Source organism: Haemaphysalis longicornis, unplaced genomic scaffold (genome assembly GCF_048455015.1).
Source record: "Haemaphysalis longicornis isolate Haplotype H1 unplaced genomic scaffold, Haemaphysalis longicornis Haplotype H1 scaffold_1, whole genome shotgun sequence".
NCBI classification, from domain to species: domain Eukaryota; kingdom Metazoa; phylum Arthropoda; class Arachnida; order Ixodida; family Ixodidae; genus Haemaphysalis; species Haemaphysalis longicornis.
The window spans coordinates 182,633,690-182,649,823 of record NW_027526203.1 but is presented as its reverse complement, the minus strand read 5'-3'; the positions used below and the strand labels follow the sequence as shown (position 1 = coordinate 182,649,823).

Genomic DNA, 16,134 nt, shown 5'->3' with positions numbered 1-16,134 from the left:
GTCGCTGAAGCTCGGTACAAGGTGAACAGAAAGAAACTTTTATAGATGAAAAAGTTTTTTAAATGTTACTTTCAAATTTTTATGGTGTTATCACGAAAGCATTTCCAGTTGCTAAGTGAATTTTCATTGAAATCCACAAAGAACTAAAAAAGTTGATTTCGAAACCCACGTTATTCGATATTCGATTCGATATTCGAAGCTAGATATTCGTATTCGATTTCTATTCGAAAAAATTGATAATCGCACACCCCTAGGAAAAAGGCATTGTTCAAGGCTCCTTGTGCGCAGTTGTAATACCATGTTGCAAGATGCAACGCGATTGCGGAGGTGCAGAAAGAGCTTTCCCACTTTGTATTTGTTCGTCTTTGTTAGAACCTTGATGCGACGACGGCAACGTCACCAAGTTGTACGTCACTAATGGAATCTCATTATTATTATTTATTATTATTATTATTATTATTATTATTATTATTATTATTATTATTAGTCGATTTGCTAAAGGTCAACTGCATTCAAAATTTTCTTTGGCCAAATTTGACCCAAACAAGTAGTTTATGCTCGCGAAATCCCCATTGCGAAATCCTAAACCATGTAAGTACAGAGCATACTGAGCACCGTCGTTCAAAGCAGCTCTGAGCGACGACGTTTGCACCTGGCGGACAGTCACCGAAACAACTTCCGAGCGGCCTGTGACGGAGAAGATGACCCTGTCGTATGTAGCTCGCGCTCCTCCGGCGTCGGGCACGGCGCACTTCGGGTTGCAAGGAAGCGTTCGCCGAGGGCTCCTCGGCTACACCGCCGTGCTGTACCGCCGTCGACATCACACGCTTAAAACTAAACACATACGTAGCAATATCCGCCATTTTTTTCAATGCAATAAATGATTAGAAGCTGTGCTTCCGACAGAGCTAGAGTCAGCAAAACTTTTTCACTTAAAAATGTTTTTTTACTCGAAATAAATAGCGCGAAACGTCTACTTTCCTGCACATTTATCATTCATATTGCGTCAATGACAGAAAAAAAGATATTTTATAAATTCTTGACCGCTTGGACTCCCGCGTCCATATTTGCCGTATTTGGGCTGGCCCAACACCACCTCCCCCCCTTAGACCTCTCCAAAAGTTAGACGTTTTAACTAGAGTTGTTTTACGAGTTGGTATAAATATTTGTGCGACTTTTTCCTCCCTCGCGGAGCGAACCAAAATCAGCCTTGGTCGTATTAACACGTACATTCGCATAATAATCGGCCGTAGTCTTCGCGAAGTGCGAAAGCTAACAAAACTGCTCCCTGCCTAATTTAAACCCTGAAATAAAGTATTTGCTTTTATGGAGTGTAGGATTTATTTTCATTGAAATAAAATGTTATAAACCCCACACGCCTTAGGTGAAAGTACAAAACAGCAGTAGATAGGTAAATTCATTCGTGTTTTAGTGCATCAGCTAGCTTTGGAAGCTGATATGCGATTCCAAAGTGATTTCACAATCCAATCCTCGTTGTCCATTGGGGTGAAAGTTACTGGACGGATATTCACAAAGCTGCTTGTTTGTTTGTTCCGCGGTTTGTTCCCTTAAAAAACTCCATGATAGCCGAGGTTCCATCTAAACGAAGCTGCTTTTCGATATCGTTCGGGGAAGTAGCTTTGTAAATCTGGATCCGCTTTTTTACTCGCAGTGCCAAGGATTGCTACGACAGCAGTTATTCTGATGCAAAAATAACTTCCGGACGGTCTACTCCATCTTGGTTGATAGCGACGTGATGTCACAATGGCGCCTAACTTCATTAGCCCCAGCTCAATGTTAGTGGAAGTTGTTGTGCGGAAATAACAATTCAAACGCGACGCTACCACGCGCATTTTGAGGCTGCTGTGAGCGGCCGCCGGTACTGGCGCGCCCGCTTCCGTTCCATCCCCTACGTCACGTCCGCCCGCGGGTTATGGCCGCCTTTTTCAGTTTCAGTTCCGAGTACGCTAATTTTCGCGAGCCGTTTGCGTCATGAACGTTCCTGTTTAAAACGCAGTATTTTGTATTTTGCACTCTTTTTATGTGCACTATTTAACGAGATTGCATTTACGTTGTCCAAAATTGGAGTGAAGTTGGCGTTTGCGCTAATTTCCTCGCGCTGGTCAACTTTATTCTGTTACTACTCTAATCCCTTTCGCGGGTATTTATGTTTGTTTTTGTTTTAGTTTCATCCCCTATTTGTTGCTCGCGGCCCTTTACTGTGTCAAAAGTGCGCCAGTACCAAGACTGGTTGTTCTTGGGCACTATAATAAATATTGATGGATTGATTGATTGATTGATTGATTGATTGATTGATTGATTGATTGATTGATTGATTGATTGATTGATTGATTGATTGATTGATTGATTGCATCTACCGGTTAGTAAATGTTATGTTTGAAGTTCACACGCCCCCCCCCCCCCCCCCCCAGCCCACTTCTCTGCACAACTACACGCAATGCAAAAAGAAACTGGCGCTTCTTGCACTAGCGGTGCAAGGCTGGAGAAACAGAAGAGCTGGAGGTCGACCCAGCCTCTGCCCACACTGACAGCGGATCCCAGGAGAGAGGGAGCAGGAAGAGCAACGCACGGCGAGCGGCAACCCAAGACCGTCCCCTTCGACATTAACGGCCGCCAAGCGTCGTCGCCGCCGACCGAGTCAAGCCCGCTTACGTCGCCTCCCTCCGACCCACCGAGGGCTTCCCCGTCTCAACGACCCCGGTCCAGAATTCCCAAGCTCAACCGACCAAAAAACGTCATGTGTGCAACACAATGGCCTCCGGATATACGGGAGGGAGCCCTGTAGCGATTGGGGTGCCACGGGTCCCGCGCGCCGAAGACGACGGTCACGAGGGCGGGAGCCCTTCACGTGGTTCAAGCCCACGCACAAGCCTGGACGACGCCGGGCGCTCCTCAGGAGGTGCACGCTTACGGGCGCGCGGTATATTTTTGCTTAAGCCACTGGGCGTAGGTCGTGCCGGACGCCTCACGCCGTGGGAGTTTTTTTCATTGTACAGTCGGGCCCACATATAACGGCCCCACTGAAAACGAACTTTCGCTTATAACGAACAATACCCGCGTGACCGTCAAAATATACGTTATTTCAATGGCATAAAATCCCACGTACAACGAACGTCTTTGAGCCCTGCCGATCGGTTACAGCGAACGGCCGGCGCCGCGATGTGGGTTGAAATGACGGCCACTGCCCAGCTCCGCCGTCGCAAGTCGCTTTCCCGAACTTCCTCGCAGGCAAACCGGGCGAACTACGCGTTTTGTGGACCTCTCAAACCAGTGGACCTCTCAAACGAAAAGCGCTGGACATATCAGCAAAGCGAGCCATTTTGACCAAGGTGTGAAAAACTGCGAGTTAGTAAATAAGTACGGCGTGTCAAAATCCAAATTTCGACGATTCTGAAAAACAAGGATAATATAGTCAGTTGCGACGCAACCTCAACGGACAGGAAGCGCCTGCGGATGGCCACCTATGAGGACGTGGAGGACGCACTACTGAAGTGGTTCGTCGACGCACTGGCTCGCAACATACCAATAAGCGGCCCAATGATGGTACGCAAAGCCAGAGACTTTGCATTCTTGATGGATTTTCCTGACTTCTGCCCAGGCAATGGCTGGCTACATCGGTTCAAGGTACGGCACGGCATTGTTTTTAAGTCGATTGTAGGCGAGGCGGCGCCCGCAAGTGACCAAGATTTTGCAGCGTGGCTTGAAAAAAAAAAAATAGAGAAGTTATTTCAAGCTATGCGGAGCGTGACATCTACAACGCACGAGGCCAACTTTCGGGGACATTCCGAAAGCTTCGAAAATCTGACACCACGTGGCGTTCCGAGGTGGAGACTTTTTCTTTTTTTTTCTTTCCTTCTCCCCTACTGGGGAGGCCCGAAGCCGCTCTTACCAACACGCCCCAAGGGCCCCCCTCTTTCCGGCGAAGCATGCCGAATTATCAAAAGAAGCAAATAGGAGGGTCGGGACGTGCACAAAAGGCCGTGCTCTTTTGTGCTCTTCGGGTCTCCACCATTCCTAAACATACAAGAAAACACGGCTGGGCGCTCGCGGGCCGCGCACGAGTGGGTGTCTTCGGTCCCGTGAATGCGACTTCTTACCTCTGGAGATGTAGCCGTTTTATGCTCCTTGCGCTGTAAAATATTTCAGCAGTGTGCCTGCGAGGGGCTGCAGCTGTACATATGTGTTGGAAGCAAGCGCTAACAGCAATTAACTGCACTTCTCCATGCGTTTTAACGTAGTAAATATTCAGGGAGTGGTCTACAGTAAAATTATAATTCAAAGGCTTGTGTTTAGAATTGTGTTTAGTCATCGCTACTGAATATTTTAGGTGAGGCGTCGTTGACGGTTTTTTACTTCGCGGGCAACTTTAGCTGCCGAAAAGGCGGATGTTTATAGCGTATATTATCTCGGGAAAAATTATGGTGTGACCTGGCAGATCTTTCATCACGGCGAGTTCATTTACTTGTCGTAATTAGGTGGGCCACAGTGAAATAGTCAACGTTGAGCAATTGTTGTAAACATATGAACGTCTACGGGATGGGAATGGTTACAGAAAATGGCTGTAACTCTTGTTGTGCTGAAGAGACCCCGAAGCATATTAATGAAGTCTGACTGCTCAGGAGGCTACATGTTCATGTATAGTTTTATCTTAGGCGATATCGCGCGCGGGTAATTATGAGTCACAGTTTTAACACAAAGAACATGAAGCCGCTGCCCCTAAGACATTCCATTAGCGCGTTGAAAACACCGTAAAACAGACAGCCTCATGTTTGTCTGCTTGAATAAAACTGCAGGCTTTTCAAATTTGATTACTGTATTGAACAGAAGAATAGCTTAAATCGCAAACAACAATCGTGTCGTGTTCCTTGTGCTCGTTCGGACTACGTCCGGTCAATACGCTCGCAAACAAGATACAATCGACTCCCGACAATTAAAAGTCGCTTAGTTAGAATTTTTGGTTAACTTGAAGTGATGTTCTGGGTCCGGAAATTATACGGGCAATTCGATTAAAAAAATTGCCTAATAATTCGAAGCCAAAACCAATTTTGTCGGTTAATTGGGAAGTATTTTGAATAAAAACATACAGGTAGCAGTCATTTCTCGAGGAAATTCAAATTTTTCGGCGTCAAAACACCACCGTGATGTGTTATGTCGGCGCCCTCGCAACTGAGGCCGCCCGCAGTCATGCAGTTCACTTGAAACTCGCGAGAGCGTTCGCATGTCTACGTTCTTTGTAGTTTCCTGGCTGCACACAACTCCGTGTAAGCATTTGGGTGGTGTAGGCTTCAGGCTTCAACTTTAGCGATAAGCCTTCACACTCAGGACAAACCATGTCGTGCGCTTGTATTGGCAAGGAAAGTCGAGGTTGTGACCAAAATCAAGAAGGAAGACGTGTAGCGTAGTTATGGCATTGCTCTCATTGTGCTTTCTGTTTCATTGATTGATTGATTATGAGGTTAACGCTCCGACGCAACACAGCCGGTGAGGCGTGCTGCAGTGGAGGATTAATTTATACAACCTGGAAATCTTTAACGTGTGCCGAAATCACGAATACATGGGCGTTTTCACTTCTCGCTTCCATCGAAAAGCGGCCGCCGCGGCTGGTAATCGACACCGCGTCCCTGGGCTCAGCAGCACAACGCCATAGCCACGGCGGGATTCTGTTTGTTTGAGAGTTTTGTTAGTTAGAAGCTTTGTACGGTCCACATGGAGTTCGTATTAGTAGGAGTCAACTGTATTGCGAAATTGCAATTCGAAGCGCTTTTGTAACTCATTTCGTAGAATCATTTTCATTAATATCTAACAGCTTAGCTGTCTGATGAGCTGAGCAGGAGTAATGGTCAGTTTTTATACGAAGATTCCGTATTTTGGAACCAACTGTGCGCATCGCTGTCGAAGTTGTTCATTTTGGCTTTCTGAGTTTTTAAAGCGAAGCTTCAGAAAGGTTCACATATTCCAGCAAATATTCAACAAAAAATTGGCCGCGTATCTGCTCCTTTCGTTGCAAATGCCGTCAAAAGACGATAGTCTTTATCGGCTTTTGCGAAGTGAATGCCTCCCTTCGCTTTCCCGCTCACCTCTCATGTTGTTCCTCTTGCGTCGCGCTCCTCCCAAGATAAAGACGCCAAAGGTTTGCTTAAATCATTTTAAATTTCCCGCGTTCCACTGCTCCAAACCGGGGGGCTCGATGCGAACGCTGCCGTACGGCGAAGACGCGCGTTAATCGAGGCGCCCTACTTCAGCGTTTATAGAACCGCGTTTCCCTACTCCACGTGCGTTGCAAGCAGAACGTGGAACCTACCTAGTGGAACCTTGCGTAACTGTTGCCGGTTGATTTCTTAAAATGGCCCCAGAAGCTATAGTGGCGCGGGCGACAGCAGGCGACGGCAGAGTGAATTCTTTTTCTGCAGTTGATGAAGTATTTAATTTCGCAAATTCAAGCATGTTTGATTTTTTTTTATAAAGGAACACTGCAAATATCACTTCTGTATTGATTTGTTGTCTCATATTTGCGTAATGTCTTGTTCTTCAACAATGTTGAGAAGTATGAACATTCCACTGGACATAGACGGGTAGATTTAGCTGTGACTATATAAGACTATTGCGCAGGCATTGTTTTTTTACTTTGGCCGGGTGGCTGAATCGAGTCACAGACAGACAGACAGACATACAGACAGACCAAAATTTCTGGGTTTAAGTAGCCCAAGAAAGACTATCGTCTTTAATAAACACGTTTTTGGCAATGCCGCACAACCAACCCCTGGCCTAACTTATCGCAGGATTGCGAACAAGAACGTTTGTAATAAATAAATATGTTCGTATACTAAGTCCGAATCAACAGGTCCGCGGGACGCGTCTTTGAGACCCCTGCCTCAGAGGAATAGATCAGGAGCCCGGTGGGCCGGGAACGGCTAGCGGGGCTCCGGCCGTGGTTGGGGTCAAGATGACGACGTAGGCCACGTCTCAAGCAGTATTGTACAGAACGGCGTTCCTTGCAAGGCCGAACGTCTGTGCACCGACATGTCCGCACCAAAACGTCCTGCACCGAAATGACCTACACCGAAATGTCTGGATCCCCCGCGGAGCTTACGCGGCGTTCGATGGAGGAATAGCGCAGCCGCGAGAATGCTTTTCACCTTTCATCGTTTCTCTGGAATGGCCAGAATGCGCGTCTGGCCGATAGAATTGTTCACTGCCGAGGAAAGGTTGTTGGAAAAAACTGTCTGCTGTGGGGGGTGGGGTGGGGGGGGGGGGGGGGGGGGGGAGTTGCGCTCGCTGTGAGGTCAATCGAAGTGTCGCTTGATTGATTATAGGGTTTAACGCGCCGGCGCAACGCAGGTGATGAGGCGCGCCGTAGTGGAGGGCTCCGGATTAATTTTGACCGCCTGGGGATCTTTAACGTGCGCCGAAATCTCGTACACACGGGCGTTTTTGCTTTTCGCCTCCACCTGAAAAGCAGCCGCCGCGGCTGGTGATCGAACCCGCGACGTCGTGCTCAGCAGCGCAACTTCTTAGCCACTGAGCCACCGCGGCGGGTTCATTCGAAGTGTCACCGGCTATGAATACGGCTGAGCGCGCCGCAGTGTCTCGGTATGCTGTACTGCTCAAAGTTAGAGTACGCATGCAGTTCGTCACGGCGCGGTCTGGGAGTCGACGGGAATGGGTCGAAGGGAGTGCCAGGACCTTTTGTATTGCACGCGTCGTGTTGACAAAGGACAGGAATTTCGTCATTGTTGGGCATACTTTTGTCGCATGCGGTATGGACAATACCTGAGAGAGGCCGCTGGAACGTGGACGGTCAGCGTTCAGAGTTACTTTAGTTGGTTGGTTTCAACTTGTGCTTTTATTTCCTGTGCTTTTCCCTTATGCGTATTTAACCACAGCAACTGATTTGTGCGTCGTGTCAACATATTTGGATATTTTCGGTTGTTTACTTTATCTACTACCCTGATTGTGTTCGGTATACTTTGTAATTCTTGCGCGTAGATTTCATGTGTGACTACAGTGCTGACTTTTATTTTTTATTTTTCTTGACTAAAACTTATATTGTGAACCTTGCAGCCATTACTTGTTCTGTTATGTTTTGTTACTCGCAAATTTGTGCTGTATGATCTGCAAAGCTTACTCAATTACTCTTACAAAGCTTACTCAAAGCTTACTCAAAGCTTACCCCCTTACTCAATTCCCTGCGCAGGGCCTGTAAGGCATTTTAGATAACCTGCAATATTGCAATAACCATTCATTAAACGCCTATGTATTGCTCCTTTCGACACAGTTCTTTATGCAAGAATTTTAATTATGTGCCTGCATGTAACTTTCTATCTGCACATCTCAAGCGCAGTAACCTTACTGCGCATTCGTAAAACCGAAGTTGAAAGTGCCATATGTACCAAAAATCGCAGTTAGACATATCTGGAGTTTTTCCGGTTCTCCCCAAAAAAATTTGTCTAGGAGCGTTTCTGTGGATCCATTTTATTTCAACATAATCTGCTGCCGGCAAGGCTCCTATTCGTATAATATATGTAGTTTGGTGTGAGTTTTAAATTTCACACTATTTCGCCTCGGGATTATCCGACACCACACTTTTATTTAAAAAATGAAATGTAACGTTAATGTAACGACACGTTCCAATGTTCGAAGTGGAGCTGGAACGCGTGCCTTTCGCAATAAAGGAACTTGTAACGGTAACTCGTTTCAAAATTGGGAAGGAACGAGGAACGAGCTTTCTTTCCTGTTTTAGAGTAACGTGTACAACACTGGTCTGAAGTATATTTGCTGACTTTACTGCATGATCAATAAATATTTCTTCCAGTCGATATTGAAAAAAAAAAACATAAAATGAATACAACATAATCGAGGAACGATTCTCAATAAAGAATGACAGGAGAAATCGTTTCAAGGAAGTCGAGTGCATTTATATTAGGCTGTGTTTATATGCCGTCCGACAGTATTGTAAGCACTCCACTGAAGTGCGCCCACCGGCGTGGTTTCGATGAAAAATGTCCCGCCTGGATGTAGTGCCTAGAATGTACTAGGCACTGTAGTCTGGCACTGCTTCGCCTTCCATTAACGCACCTAAGGTGAACGCATCTAACATAACCTAACGAACAGAAAAAAATTGAAGACACCGAAAACTAACCTGAGCTGCGAAAATTACAATAAAATATGAAGATGTAAAAAATAATAAGCAGAGAACCGACAAAGACTCCTGGGTTATAAGGTTAAATGGATCTTTTTTCTAGTACCGGTCCTCCAAGCAGCCGCCACGGCGAACTGAAATTAGTCGTAAGGCACTTCCCCCCAAAGTCGGGCTTTCGCAGAACCTGTGCACAAGATATCTTCGGCCTGCAGTGCCTCCCGCACCCACGCGTCACCTGCGCTATTCACGTGAATGTAGCAGGTGCACGCTCGCGTGACCAATCTGCAGTGGCCGGAGCGCCCCTTTTTCTTCACTTTTTTTTTTTTTTTTCATTTTCGTTGCTCCCTCACTGGTAACCAAGTGATCGCAGGGTGGTCAGCCTCAAAAATTTTCGCCCCTTTCTTTTGAACGCCTTTTTTTGTGTGCACGTACGGATTCGCTGGGAACTGTTCGAAAAGAGGAAACAAAAACGTACAGCCCTAGGAAGCATAACCGCTCCCTAAGCAGCAAGCTGAGGCGCGCCTTTTTGTTTATTTCACCTGAGGCTACTGCCAAGAATGGCGTACCGGCAGTCCGCGCATGCGCAGATCGCTACTGGTAAAAGGTCCATTAGCCAGTGTTTAAGGTGTGGTAATGTATTTTCATGTAGTTTTCTCTAAATGAGCTTCACAAACATTCGGTTACCTGAAAAAAAAAATGCAGAAAATCGTATGAAAATATTTATGTAGGCTGGACTGTCACGCTAAAATGAATTTGCAAACACTGTTGTCGCTAGCTTTTTTGCAGACAAGCCTATAGGATATTGTCGTGGAGGAAAAACGGTCCTTTTTGGAAACAGCTGTTCAAGCTCGTACGGGTTGTGCTCGCAAATACCACTCATTCCCGTATTAGGGCTTTCTGGTTGCACGCGTACTTTCATTCCATTTTAATTCTTCGCCCAAGCCTTCACCCATTCCCTCCCCACCCTCGTATTTAGGTTTCAATCTCCCCCGGATTCCTTTTCCACTCATATTCTTTTCGGTTTCCCTTGAAAACCTTACAGGCCTCTGAAGCCTCACTGCATTGATGCAAAAAAAAGCTATACGGTCACCATGAGCTCACACAACCTCAATTACGCAACAAAAAACCACCCGAACTTGAAGCCGCTGAGGACACAATGTCCAGGTATCGTTGGCGCCTGTCCACCCATCGAGGAACAAGCTTGCTGGCTACACCTTTTCGCGCGTGGGGTCTTGCCGACTGCGCCTCCCCTCCAGGAATCGCTCTTTTTTCGCCTTCTGTCGCCCCACCGTAAATTGCCTCTTCAAGTCGTGCATATCATAGACACCCCAGATAAACATCGCTTTCTTCCATTATAAAAAGGAAAAAAATTGAATAGGCTGGTTTCGCGAGAGCTGAGACAGTCGTCTTCATGAGAAAAACAAGTGACACACCCCTCTGTTTACCAAGGGGGCTGGTAGATGAATAGGAGAAAGCCTGAAAATTACCAATAAATATAGTTATCAAATGAACTAGAAATGTGCTCGGAATTGCGATTTTATAATACTTTCTTATTGAATGTATTGGCTGGGCTCACTCTAAGCGTCTGTGTAAGGAGTAGAACCACCTTTACCACTGTGATGTTAATGGATTGTTTCAGGAGCGGCTTTGTGTTCCTTGTATTAAAACTGCGACTGGCAAGTACTCATAACATCGATTGGGATAAAACTCCCTGCGATTATATAGCCGCTTGATCCGTCAAGCGTCATTCATTCGTTTCAGGGTAATTACGAGAAGTAAAGAAACTGCGCAGGGCGTAGTGACATAGCAATCGTATCGCACCGTGATTTCTTCCCGAGATACAGAACTACAGAAGCTTCGTAGGAATGTTGGCTTCGTCGCAAAGCATATTCTGCTGAACGATCCCGCTTACGGGCAGCGACAACAGGAAATGAAGTCGAGTGAGCCATATACAGCTTCCCGCAAAATAAAGATCACTGCCACCTAATTCTCACATAAAACATAATAATTGCCATCGTTGATCGGCTCATGAATCAATCATTCAAATTATTTGACTAATTAAAATGTTTGATTGATTGATTGATTGATTGATTGATTGATTGATTGATTGATTGATTGATTGATTGATTGATTGATTGATTGTTTGATTGATTGATCAAAACGTTGTTATTCGGATATGGGGAAAATTCCCCTTGATTAATAAAATGCCGTCGGGGTCGAAGCCCCTTAGGGGGTCGGGCTGTCGGCGTCCCGTGTCATCGTTGTCGTCGTATCATGTAGTCACGGCACTAAAACACCGGGACACTCGTTTTCCAATTCCTCGCGCTAGAACGTGACGCATACTAAACGAAAGCACCGGGACACTCGGTATACAGGGCTTCGCGCCAGAACGTTTTATCTCCGTCGTCAAAAACTCCTACTAAAAACACACCGTGACACTCGCTTTCCAACGACTCGCGCTAGGACGCTTCGTGCTTCAAAGACACGAGACTTACAGCAAAGCTGTATATCATACCCCCGAACGGTTTCATCTCCGTAGGCAAAACCGCCAAGCCGCCGAGAATACACATAGAGTCGTATACCCTTCGCCCCTCCGCAGGTTTCACGTTAGTGAAGATGGCCCGGGACTAGTTTGCTAATCATGCGCAGGTCCAACCTTCGACTCCGCGTCCTTTAAATGTACGTGTACAGAATATAACATGCAGAAACGGCCTCTACAGAAGGTTTTGTACCAAAAAGCCTTCGTCCAAACGTTGAAATGTTCGATGAAACGGCCGCCGGGAGTTCGATAAAATGGCGTTTGATAAATTGCCGGGAACAATTTCGCAATCCGCCCACCTGCTCTCTCCCTTTTTTATTTGTCATGGTTATTTTTCCTGTGAGTGCGGGTTAAGTAGTTTTAAATATTTCCCGAAGGTAATTTGAAAAATCTCCATTTTCTGCCCCAGTATCGCGACACAAGGAAGAAATCGAGAAGCTCGCTCTGGGAATTCGAAAACTTTAGGGGGGCGAGGAACCAACAATTTATGCTCTGCAGGGCTGAAATTTTACCTGTGAGTGCGCTTTAAGTAGCTTTAGGTATTTCGCGAAGGCCTTTTTAAAAATCTTTCTGTGCAGCACTAGTATAACCGCTAGTATTGCGAAACAAATCAGAAATCAAGGGCCCCTTATGGAAAACTTTAGGTGTGTGAGGAACCGGTAATTAATGCTTTACACTGCTCTAATTTTCGCCGCGGGTGCGCTTGAAGTAATTCTAGGTATTTCAAGAAGGCCTTTTGAAAAACCTGCTTCCGTTCGAGAGCTACGATTTTTTTTTGGCTCCCTCCCATTCAGTTACGCTCGCCGTCGACGGCTGCCGCCGAGGAGGGCGCTAGGCGTCTTCGGAGGCGCGTGTCCCCGAAAGTTGGGGATGGATGAAACTGCGTTATTTTACCAGATGTTGACGGATGAAACGCACGCTATGAAAGGTGACAGATGCACTGGCGGGAAGCATAGCAATGTGCGCGTCACAGCACTTGTGTGCCCTAACATGGATGGCAGCGACCGGCGCGTACCCTTCGTCATCGGAAAATCGAAGCCGCTTTGCTTTAGGAGCATGGGCCCGTGCGCTACAGGCACAACGCTAAGGCGTGGATGACACGCGATTTATTCGCGGAGTGGCTGAGCGGAGTGGCTGAGTGACATGCAGAGGCAAGGCAGGCACGTGCTGCTCGTAATCGATAACTCTTCTGCGCACCACGTGCAAACATCACTGACGGCAGTGACGGAGTGACCTTGCTTTTTCTGCCACCCAATACCGCTTCAAAAGTGCAGCCGCTTGATTTGTGAATAATACGTGCCTCTAAGGCATCGCATAGGTACCACGTTGTGGAGCGATTGGTCATAGCTGTTGACCGCCCGGAAGCCAACTTGCCGCTTCGAGTTTCGCTGCATTCAGCTGTAGAGATGGTGAAGGCTGCCCGGTCGCAGGTGGCAGCCACTTGCGTGCGGAATTGTTTCCGCAAGGCCGGCTTTGTCGACGCAAAGCCTGAATCCGAGCCTGATTCTTCCGATGGTCAGTCCAGCGGCAATTTGCGGCAGCGAGTCATCGACTCCGACATGGGGGGCCATGACCTCGGCTGGGACGATTTCGTTTGTGCCGATGAAGATGCTGACACTGCGGAACCGTGCACGGAAGAGGGCATCGTGAATGAAGCGCGGGGCAAGAGCGATGCGGAGGAATCGGACGCGGACGACGACGAAACTTCTGAGCCTGCGCCTATAAGCGCGCCTGTATACACAGTCGTCCACACCTCTTTACTGACCCTACCTGTCCAGAATGCGGGGCACTCGACACTCACTATCATTCCCTCTGCAAATGCCCCGCAGACCCGTACCCCCCCCCGTTCCCTCCCGTGACCTCTGGGAGCAGATGTTGCCTGACCCGGGGGAGTCAGGCCAAGTCCTGACCACCTCCCGTTCGCTGGCGGTCGCGGCGGCCCTGTGGGCCTCCTCCACCCCCAATATCTGATCCCGATGGACGAAAAAATGCATTCCTTCCTTCCCTATTGCAATGGGCTACAGAGAGGACCTTAAAAACTTGTTTACGCCAAGGGCCTCGGTGAAGAGCACGCGGCTGCTCTAAATAAACTGGAGACCGCCCTCATCACGTCTGCACTGCAAAAACAAACAGCCATCATGGACTTCTTTGCGAAAAAATAAATTGTGTTTTGACTACTAATTTTTTTCTGTGGTCCATTTACTACGAACTTCTGGATATAACGAACAGAGGCCGCGTGACGCTCAGGTTCGTTATAAGCGGGCTCCACTTATTTTTCTTTGCTAACGCCAACGAACCAAGCACAAGCTTAAGCAGCTGTGCTGTTAAAAAGTAAGCTTTCAGGGCGGCCTGACAAGAACGCCTTTTCCTCCGGTACTTTTTAACGCGAAAGCCTCTAATTTTCCAATTGTGCGAATCACCAGAGTTCTTATTGTGCATTACAGAAAATGGCCGTCACTGTAAATAGTGAAAAAAACACGTTCCAGTTCGTGTGGGAATTGAACCCGGGCGTCCAACTAGGCGTCGACTGCGTTATTACAAAGCTGCATCAGCACTTGCCTGCTGCAGAACAAGAATTAGCCTAATGCGCGCGGCTACGTCATATGGCGTGACAGGGGAACGTGACGGCACGCGAGTAGAGCAGGTGCAAGCCAGCCAGGGGAACGTTGATTCTGTGAAAAGGTATGGTATGGCGTGAAGGGCCACCAGTCTCGCTGTCGAAGTAATTGGCTCCGACCGACACAGAAACGACAGTGAAGAGAGAGACGCAAACAGGATGTAGCAGTAAAGAAGAACGGTAAATATCGCCAGAGGAAGTCATAATACTTTTGCCTTCAATGCACGTCAGCAGACTTAAGGGCTCCATGGATTTTTTTTTGTTTTAATAGTTCCATGTCCGCTCTTAAGCTAATAGTTATCTACATGAATGCCATTATAACTTTTTATGTCCCAACTTCGCCGATTACATATTTCTATGCAAATTGGAGGCGTTACAATTTAAATGTTATTGACAAAGCTTGCTACCGTACTCGTGAAATGATGTTTACGCATTAAAAGAATTTATGGTATAAAGAACCGTAGGTAACAAGTTCGTTTGAATTGAGGTTTTACAGATTTTCTTAGCAGCCACTACCCCGATCAAGCCTCTAATTTTTCTCCTGCCGGCACGCCTTACAAATGCACGCAAAGGGAAATGAAAAGGTATTTTACGGCTTTGCATTTTATCAGTTTCGTCTTTACTTCTTCACTTTTTTGTTAAAAACAGTCGAAAGAAGCTCGAACAGTGACATAGCTTATTTTTATGTAGCCACTATTGAAAACCTAATTCGTTAACATTAATTAGGTTGCAATGATGGCCAAAAGTGCTGTAGTCGGCCCCCTCTCACCAGCATTTCTTTTTTGGGCTCGGTTTATTTTTCTGAAATTGTGGCTTCAAATCTGAACACATTCGTACATATTGCGCACATTAACATCTACACGACTGCTGTCAGGAGCCAGATACTCATAAAACTGCACTAAATCCCGCAATGTTTCACCCACAGCTTTAGCTTTACATCCGCAGGTTTTCTTGCCCGGTTGCGTTCAGAGCTCTCTTGCCAAAAGCTCAACGCCAAATTATTCTTCGTTTCCTGAGACGCCAATGTCCAAGCCAGAGCCCCCCAGAACACACGCGAAACGCTTCCTGCGCACCCGGTGTCCCCTTCGACGCATCCAAAGCACGGTGACGTACAGCCGAGGTTCGGAGCACGTGGGCTTACACAACACAAGCACAGCGCGAAAGAGAGAAAAAACTGCGAGTAGCAATCCGAGGAGTGCAAGAGCTGCATTAACCGTTATTGACTCAGAGGATTTTGGCAGCCAAACCGGAAGAAAGATCTAAGAAACCTTGCCACACGCAAGAGGCCGGCGTACAGCTGGACTTACTGAAGCAGAAAAAGGCACGAGTGAATCGGAAAAGTCCGTACGTTTTATAAAGAAACGTTGGGCCAGGTGAAAAGTAGTGAGGAAGAAAGAAGACAGCCAGTGCACTCAAACGATGTGAGCGCAAAAGACGCAAAAAAAAAGCAGAAACGGAACTAAACTGTCGCGGTTCAACCTGAGGAGGGCAAGTTTCACAGTTTTCGCGGAGTTGAGTAGAAAGGTCGTAAAAAGGGATGCAACGTAAAATGTGCCCGAGTAAAAAAAGGGGAGAGAGGACGAAATTGAATATATGTAAGGCGCTCGAGAAGAAACCCAGGAGTTACTGCTTTTCGGGCAGCCTCCGGTCTGATCTGCCCAACTCAAACCAAGAGAGTAACCGCCAGACGAACTTAGTGACCGCATGATCGTTCGTGCGCTGAAACTCACCGACCTCATATTTTTTAGAGATCTCCGTGAATAGCGCACACTTTTCTCCTTAGGAACTAATTCATTTTTCTACATTTCTTAACGCTTT

At 46.8% G+C, this 16,134-nt stretch overlaps 2 protein-coding genes across 2 annotated transcripts in view; one reads left to right on the top strand and one right to left on the bottom strand.

Moving 5' to 3' along the window:
* Nucleotides 1-16,134, bottom strand: part of LOC144139907 (bone morphogenetic protein 1-like) — a 678,031-nt gene that overhangs the window by 237,453 nt on the left and 424,444 nt on the right. The window lies entirely within an intron of this gene.
* Nucleotides 3,475-13,861, top strand: LOC144174411 (uncharacterized). The gene is made up of 4 exons (XM_077703122.1): nt 3,475-3,564; nt 3,620-3,645; nt 13,018-13,432; nt 13,742-13,861. The coding sequence occupies exons 1-4, from the start codon at nt 3,475-3,477 to the stop codon at nt 13,859-13,861; spliced, it is 651 nt and encodes a 216-aa protein (XP_077559248.1).